This window comes from Microplitis demolitor, chromosome 1 (genome assembly GCF_026212275.2).
Source record: "Microplitis demolitor isolate Queensland-Clemson2020A chromosome 1, iyMicDemo2.1a, whole genome shotgun sequence".
Taxonomy (NCBI): domain Eukaryota; kingdom Metazoa; phylum Arthropoda; class Insecta; order Hymenoptera; family Braconidae; genus Microplitis; species Microplitis demolitor.
Window position 1 is genome coordinate 6,326,455 of NC_068545.1, and position 8,868 is coordinate 6,335,322.

General features: G+C 26.2%; 2 protein-coding genes across 2 annotated transcripts; one reads left to right on the top strand and one right to left on the bottom strand.

The window, feature by feature from the left end:
• Window positions 1-500: 500 nt before the first annotated feature.
• LOC103569590 (protein YIPF6) lies at window positions 501-3,590 on the bottom strand. The gene is made up of 7 exons (XM_008546946.3): window positions 3,418-3,590; window positions 3,213-3,347; window positions 1,665-1,743; window positions 1,539-1,581; window positions 1,269-1,397; window positions 1,049-1,206; window positions 501-953 (listed from the first exon to the last, which is right to left on the bottom strand). Exons 1-7 carry the CDS (start codon window positions 3,469-3,471, stop codon window positions 838-840), a joined length of 714 nt encoding a protein of 237 aa, XP_008545168.1. The 5' UTR covers window positions 3,472-3,590; the 3' UTR covers window positions 501-837.
• A 395-nt stretch (window positions 3,591-3,985) lies between these two features.
• Window positions 3,986-8,564, top strand: LOC103569591 (coiled-coil domain-containing protein 134). The gene is made up of 3 exons (XM_008546948.3): window positions 3,986-4,289; window positions 5,828-6,034; window positions 7,587-8,564. Exons 1-3 carry the CDS (start codon window positions 4,151-4,153, stop codon window positions 7,931-7,933), a joined length of 693 nt encoding a protein of 230 aa, XP_008545170.1. The 5' UTR covers window positions 3,986-4,150; the 3' UTR covers window positions 7,934-8,564.
• Window positions 8,565-8,868: the final 304 nt, after the last annotated feature.

Consider the following 8,868-nt stretch of genomic DNA (forward strand, 5'->3'; position numbering starts at 1 on the left):
ATAGTTTAACTATACTTAATAAAATTGGTATTAGAGATGAATCATCACTTAAATTTAGCAACAATACTTTTTAAAAATCAGAAGACTAGATTGCTTTGCTCAACAGCACTTAAAACTATCAGTATCCTTTTTAAGAGTCAGAAGACTAGATTGTTTTTTATAATTTCTTCTGCGCTACGACAGCATATGACGGATGATAAAATATAGAAGACAGAGAACGTGGTATCGAGGCTATAAATTTGTCGTAAGATTTCTATGCAAGACCCTTCTACTAAAGTAGTTTTTAGCAGAGGCGGTTATTTTAAATATCATTTCTGTTACTTAGGTCTTATTGCACAACAGGTCTTACTACCCGCGGGTACCTTACTGAACTTCTATAAGTTTCTTTGGAGATTCTTTGTCATCTTTCTCAAGAAAGATAAAAAATAAATAAATGTTTATTTAAACTGTAAAAATTTTCAGTTTGTAACAGTAGCAAATAACTAAAAAAGAAACAAATGTATTTTTTATAATTAATTATTATTATATACAATTTACATCACATGATAAAGTTAATGAAATATATCAAAGTTTATATTTAAATCAATTATTATTATTATTATTAATCTTGTAAAATTTTTCTAACTTAAAAATAATGGCGTTGTTACTTTTAAATATCAAATGATTGGCACTCGAGTACCAATACCATGAATTAGAATGTTTTATTTCAGCATGATAATAATAAAAAAAAATCAATACCTTTTTCGTAGATTAAATGCTGGATTTTTGTCTTTAAATTTGATAATTTAATTATTTATTTGTGCATATATTAATCTCGGAAGAGACTGAGAATTAAATTTATGCGGAATGAGATATAATTAACCACGAAATAATGAAGTAAAACAAAAAAATAGGATAAACTGCGAGAAGTTTTCGATTGGGTGGTTGACTGTCACCGAGAAAAGCTGTCGAGGCTGGAAAATTTATTTTAAATTAAATATTTATGTAATTGGATAAAATTAATTTATTTATTTATTAAATAAATAATTAAATTTATATTGATAATTACCATAAGTGGCCCAACTAAATCCAATAATTACAACAATAAAACGTATGATAAATAAATAAGTTGTCTGTTCAAATAGAAGAATTATTTTACATACAATCAGAGCTATTGTTGTTGGTAATAAACAATAACCCAAGACACAAACACTTTGGAAAAATGATCTGTGGTGATAAATATTAATATCATTAAATGGATTGTTATAAATTTTATAATTATAACTCACATATTTCCTCCTAATAATTTAGAATTTAATGTGACGATCATCGATCCAATCCATACAATTACAAATACTTCTGCAAACTCTGGTCCACCATCGTTTGAATTTGTGCCGTCGGCAGAGCCTTGTAATATCCTAAAAAAAATTATATCAATATTATGATTGGTAATATTCATTCATTTTTTATCAAATTACAATTATGCTACATCAGTTTTTCTTAGATTTAATGTTTAAAAAATCAATGGAATAATTTTTATTATTAAAAATAAATCTTACATTGCCATAAATGTACATAACACTAACGGGCCCCAAAGATCCCCTGGAATAAATAAATAAAATTATCATTACAAATAAAAAAGGTGCTTCTAATAATACTAATAAATTATTAAATATTTTACATACATTCTTTAAGTAGACTCGACTTTTCTTTTGGATAAATAACGTGATAAAATTTGCTACCAACTGTTCTGAGATCCCTCAGCTAAATAAAAAAAAAATAAATAGTATGATGAACATATTTATTCATTTATAAAAAATACTTAATCATAAAATTATTACACTGTAAGAAATTAGCAGAGTGAATGGGGATTAAATTCGGAATGAATTCAGAGCAGATGACTGTATTCATTTGATCCTCTTGGAGTGAAATCCACTCCGAAAGGAAATTTAATTTAATAGTAAAATTGCGGTTCAGAGTGAAATTCACTCCTAAAAGGAGTTTATTTTAATATCGAAACTCCGGTTCTGAGTGAATGTGAATTTGAATAAAATCCACATCACTCCGCTGAATAAAGAAACCTCTTACACGGAAAAAACAATATAGTAGTGGCAGCTCTCTGGGATAGTACTGAATACTTTCTGTAAAAAAAAATGTCAGATAGTACTGTATGCTATCTAGACTGTTTCCACTACAGTCCGGGAAATTACTCAGTACTATCCCAGAGAGTAGCAGCCACTACTATATTGTTTTTTTCGGGTACTCCGTATGCAGAGTGATTTTCTTTTAAAACTCCAGGACACCAAGTGACGAAGTGAATTCGAATTGAAATAAAAATCGCAATCACTCCGAATTCACTGCCAATTTTTTTACAGAAAGACATAAGTTGTCCTCATTGTTTTTTGAATGTATCAAATATCTGCAATATTTTTTCGTAAATTATAAATGCTTACTGTCTAATTTTTTACTGTTTAGTTGCCTACTAAAATTTATTTTCTACGGTTCTATTGCCTACATGAATATAAAATATATCATTTAATTGCATACAAAAATTATTGCACTGTTCTGTTGCCTATTAAAAAATATTTCATGATGTTCAATTGATGACTATTTAACTGTGCGCCTAAATAAAAAAATACCTAATTAATGTAGACAAGCTTCTGATTTATTTGCTGTGAAAATCAGGTACTTGTTGAGGAGAAATGATCAACGTTCACGACCGATCACTTGAGAAAAACAACACAGTTGATCTGTAAAATATCAGAACCACGGTAATCTTCACAATAGTATAACTCGCCCGGTCCATCATAAAATACTGGGCTGAATCTCATAGTCAATGTAGAAAATGACCTGACCAGGCCACTAATTTCTAATAGAAAACTCGGAATTTTCCAGTTGTTATTGTGAAGACTACAGTAGTTCTGATATTTTACAGATCAGCTGTGTTTTTTTTTCTCAATTCTCAAATAGTAATCAATTGAACATCATGAAATGTTTTTTAATAGGCAATAGAACAGTGCAATAATTTTTATATGCAATTAAATTATATATTTTAAATTTATGCAGGCAATAGAACCGTAGAAAATAAATTTTAGTAATCAATTGATCAGTAAGCACTTATAATGTACGGAAAAACATTTCAGACATTCGATGCATTCAGCAAAAACAATGAAGGCAACTGATGCCTTCCCTTTTTTATAGTGTATATTAAAGAAAAATATAATCAAACATACGATAGTGTCTCTAATAGGTTCATCTAAAGTATTAAATTCTGGTTCTCCAAGATTAGCTTTTTGTCTTGTACTTCCTACAGTCATTTCCCCTTCAACATTTTGAGGATCAATATTATATGATATATCATCATACATCTGTAATAACAATCGATTAAAAAATTTTAAAATAAACATATCATTAAATAAGAGGTTACATCAAACTTACATCCAATTTAGTGTCTTGCATTCCAATTTCATTTGTTGATGACATCGGATCCATTTTTATTAAAAATAATTTTTACAACAAATTATATAGTTTTTTTTCTTATTTTTTTAAACATTTATTACTAATTAAATATATTGCTAATATAATTATAGAGTAAAAATTTATAAAATTTTCAAACTCTAGCTTTTAATTATTTTTAAAATAATAACCACTGGCAATATTGAGAATTAACAAATATTTTTTTTAGTATTTAAAAAAAATATATAATAGAAAAATATATTATTTAAGTTTATGTCAACTGATATTTATTTAAGTGACAGTAGTTGGTTCGTAAAATAATAAACATGAAATTAATTATAATTAATAATTAATTCTTGTTCAGTCATTGTAGCAATCGCAAGTACTTTATATTTATTGACGTATACTTTTATGGTAAAAAACAACACCGTAAATACAAAATTTTTAATATTACATGCCACTAAGCTACGTGTAATTTAATTAATTTTTTCTTGACAGATAATAATGTTTACATACCGGAAATATAGGTGGTACTAGTTTACAATATGGCTCGTTGTTGAAAAACATGTGGGTAAACGTATAGCCACGAGATAAATTTATATTTTTTAAATTGAATAATCAAAAATATATATATACTAATAATCATTCAAATTTATATTTGCGACCTTTAAATTATTAGGATAGTTTTAAAAAATTATTATTCACAGTATTTACAATGAATTTACTCATTTGCGGTGTGTTATTTTTGCTTAATATTGACAGAGCATGCGTGCAAGAGACAACGAAACATATTGAAAATTCACCAATCACTGGTGAAAATAATTTGACCGCGAAATTTGAAAAAGAGCAACAATGTATCCTTTTTTTATATAATACTGGAAATGAGTGTGAATGTAGCAGGCATGAGACAGTTTATAAATTTAATAATTTAAATTAATTAATTAAAATAATTAAATTTTTAAAAATGCGCGTGCGGATTTTTCATTTATCTGAATACGTATTTTTTAATTTTTATTCTACTTACATTTTATTTATTATAATATAAAGTTTAAAAAGTTGCGAACTGTCAGCTACATGCTACATCATTCACGATACTGAAGTAAGCTGACGTCTAATTATTTTTTTATTTTTTTCAAAACTAACCTAATAGCACAGTTTGTTTAGTCAAAGTTTACTTTACAAAGGTGTCTATGAATTTTTCGTCAAATGTCTGTCAACTTCGAGCTTTTCCGTTTTTGACGACAATTTGTATACAACTTGCTGTACAATTCGATGTAAATTTACTACCCGAATAAGAATGTAAATTTACTTCAAAACTTCAAAAGTTGTAGATAAAGTGTCGTTAAAAACGGAAAAGACCGAAGTTCACGGACATTTGACGAAAAATTCAAGGAAATTTTTATTAGGGTTTCTTTGTAGTAAAAAAGTTACCTCTAAATTGAGGAAAAATTAACCGCAAATTTGTATTTACAACTTTTGCTGTCAAATTGTCGACAATATCTGGCAGCAAATTTCGGTAATTTCAATTGTCAAATTACTGTTGATTTCAAGCTAAAGTAGCTATTAAGGCATGAATTATAAAAAAATTAAAAATTACTCAATAATTTTTAATCTCAGGAATTTTGACGAAGTTGAATAAAATAATTAAGTCATTAATTATTTGAACGTTTCGACAATTGTATTTTGACTTCACCAGCAAAACTTAATACAAATTCTTTATGTCCAAATATCACATAAGTTAAAATAACAAAACTTGATACAATTCATCAAGAAACAGTAATCCATTTAATTAATTTATTATTCTGTAAATTTATTTGGCAATCAAAGTTAGAGTTAAAACTGAACTAGTTAAGTTATGTCTGTTATGAACGAGATGTAAAATTGCACCTATAGTTTTTTAAATTTTCTAATTGTATATATTTTAGTTTTTTTTTTTTTCGAATTGATTTGATGGAAAAATAATCCGAAAATTCATGATCATTTTATTTTTTTATTGTTAAATAGTGATAACAAACTTTAGAAATAACGCATTTCGTGACAAGGGGTAAAAAGAGAAACTTTTTGATCAGAGTGAAGTTGACTGCCCGGGATGTAGACAAGAGCTGACTTCACCTACGGCCTGAAATCGCCTTTCTCATTCTGTGCCCCGCATATTTTTCAAAATTACCTACATTAGTCATAAATTATTTTAATCGAAAAAAATTAATTTAAGGTCTATTTCTTTGAATAATTATTAAGTTTTAATTTTTTATGACAATTTATTAAGTATTAGTTGTTCATAATTAACTTTTACTTCTTTTTAATAACTTTTTTTAAAAAGTTAATTTATTTTTAAAGTATAATTTTTATTTTTTAATAATATCTTAAAACTTCTTTAATATAAATAAATCAGTCAAAACATTATTCATCACTTTTCGAAGAGAACATTATCATGCGTTGCAAAATATTAAAAATTTACAAACGTATGAAAGACAGTACGAAATGATTTCTATTATTATTGATCGAATGGTAAAAATTATTACTGAAAAACGAAAAATTTTCGAAAGCTTTCAAGATGAACTAGATAAGGATTTTTTTTCAGACGTAAATAAAACGGATGGTAAGTTAATTATAAATTTATTAATTACTTTTTTATTCAACATTGTAAATTTACTGTCACTTTTTATTAAATTTAAATAATTAATAAGATCAGGACCAGTTATATAAATACAAAATTAAGTTTAGAGAATATAGAATTACAAGTTTAATAATTGCTAGTCTGCACGATTAAATATTTGCTAACTAGAATTTTTTTATTTATGATCCTATATCCTCATAACTCAATTTCATATGGAACTAAATTTAAAAAAGTTTACAAAATAATTTGTTTTATTTCTGTAATTATTAATTTTTTTTTTCTTTCAACTCAAAAATGTTTGAAATTATTTTTCAGTCGTGCAAATTTGTCTAAAAAATGTTATTTTTTTGTCAACTTTCTTTTTTCACCATAAAATAGTTAATAGCATAAATTATAAAAAAAAATCTTGTATGTTTTTTTAAATAAATAGTTTTGCATACTTCAAACACGAATGCGGGGAATACGGTTTCTGTGGCGATGCCAAATGTCCGCGAATTTTTGTAGAACTCGAAGAAATAAAACTTTTTTTCAAACAACAATAACTTCTTAAAAAATAAACTAATTCAGACATTTTTGTTTTTGTGAATTTTCGTCTTTAAATTTACTTTCTGCAAAAAATTTCAAAAAAAATCGAAGATGTTAAAATCTATGCAATTTTTTACTATTTTGAAAAAATATTATTTTTCTCGAGAATGAAACGAGATATCAAAAAATTTTATTCTTTAAAAAAGTCTTATTTTATCTTATACAAGAATTTGTTATTTAGTGGTGCCACGGAAACCCCCGGACGCGCTGTGTGACTTACGATCGAAATTATTTTTCCGACTGTTTCACTAACGTTAAATCATCCCTACACTTTTTTGATTACTCTAAAATGAGTTAAATTGTATACTTGCACAAAGATAATTTATTAAGGAATAATTTCGACTAGGTATTGAGTCGATTAATTATTCTATTGATTTAAAATAAATTATTTTAACCCGAAAAACCAGTGCTGTCAGTTGTTACGTATGAATCTTTGGAAACATAACTTTCGAAAAATATAATAAACTGGCCTAATTTTTTTTTTCTACCTTTGTGTCTTTTATCGTAGAAACTCTATTGAAAATCACCATCTAAATTCTTTTTGATTAATTGTAATTAATAAAAAACTTGAAACCGGTAATTCATTACAAATTTAGCTGCCATTGTTATTTTCATTATTATTATTCATTTTTTTTTCCTCCATCAACTAATAGCAGCAGCGCTTCTGTAATAATAGGATTGAAAAATAAAAAGCGACATCTCTGAAAAAAAGGCGGAATATTTAAAAAAAGTTTAAACTGAAAGAAAAAAATATAAAAATAAAACAAAAAATACAATTAATAAGTTAAAAGTTAAATAATAATTAACAACGTAAAAAAATGATTAAAATAATAATATAATAAAAGTAATATTAAAAAAATAAAATATTAATAATTATCGTGAGCGATCGAAGTGTGGATTTTTGAATTTTCCAACATTTTTTTATTTAAAATTTTTTTTTAAATTTCAGCTTTATTTGCTCTCTCAGAAAACACAGCATTATTTAGTGATATAGTTCTGCAAATACCAGAGATAACTCACCGAATATTGAAGAAGCAAAAAATCTGGTTTGATTCACTGAAGTGGTCATTAATATTCATTAATAAAAACCGGTATCTTTTGGATCAGTCGACTACTGCAATATTGGAGCTCGCATTGCAAGAACTCAATATAGTCACCCGAACGCCAAATTATTCAAATCCTTACGTGCAGAATAAAAAGGGAAGGCCATCAGTGAAAGGATCGAATTCGGAAAAGCAAAGAAAAACAATAAAAAAACATAAACCCGGTCCTCAAATTGCTCGTATAGAATTATAAAATTCCATCATGTAGTATAAATATATATATTTATATATAAATAATATTGACAGTAATATAAATTCCATAATAATTATTTGTCTCAACTATTTTTATTAAGTTTTAATTGTTGTTAGAAGATTATAATCGATAAATCGATTGAATAAAAACTCGATGGCTGTTAATCAGTATTTGTGTCATCAATGTCCGGTTAAAATAAGAGAAACCCGATGGAACTACCAAACCCATGCGACTATACTATATGGATATATAATATATTTAAAAAACACGTTTGCTTTCGCGTGAGAATGTGGGTCTGTCTGCCCAACCGACTGGTTTCTCCTTCACATTTTATATGACATAGCTAAGACACACCACAAGAAGATATATATTTCATTTTAACACAACATACAAGTGCTGAGAAATTTCAAGTTCAACGTTCATGATTGTAATCGACGAAAACAGTATGCATTAAGATATGTTCTAAGCTTTCTGACTTTCACCACTCACAATTTAACACATTACCATCACCTAAATTTAAATCAATAGCCATTTAATATTCACAGTTTAAATTATATGTCATGGAAAAAATTATTTATTATAATAATAAACAAATAACTTTAAGATATACCAGAACTGTAATCAATTTTCATCTAGGAAATAAAAATAAACTTAATTGTAATTTATATAATTTTTAGTTAGAATTATAAATAAGATATTTATATACATTTATATACTAAACTAATTCAACAAAATGAAGAATATTGTTCAAGATAACAAAAAAAAACTGTTAAAATTTGAGCTATTTATCGCAATTTTCGATTTCATGTTTAAATAACATGGGAAAATTTTTTTAAAATTTGGAATTTTATTACTTATCAGCGAATCAGTGTATGGAAAAAATCAATAGATATTTTTGTTGAAAATTGAACGCTCTATAAAAAAGGTCTCTTATT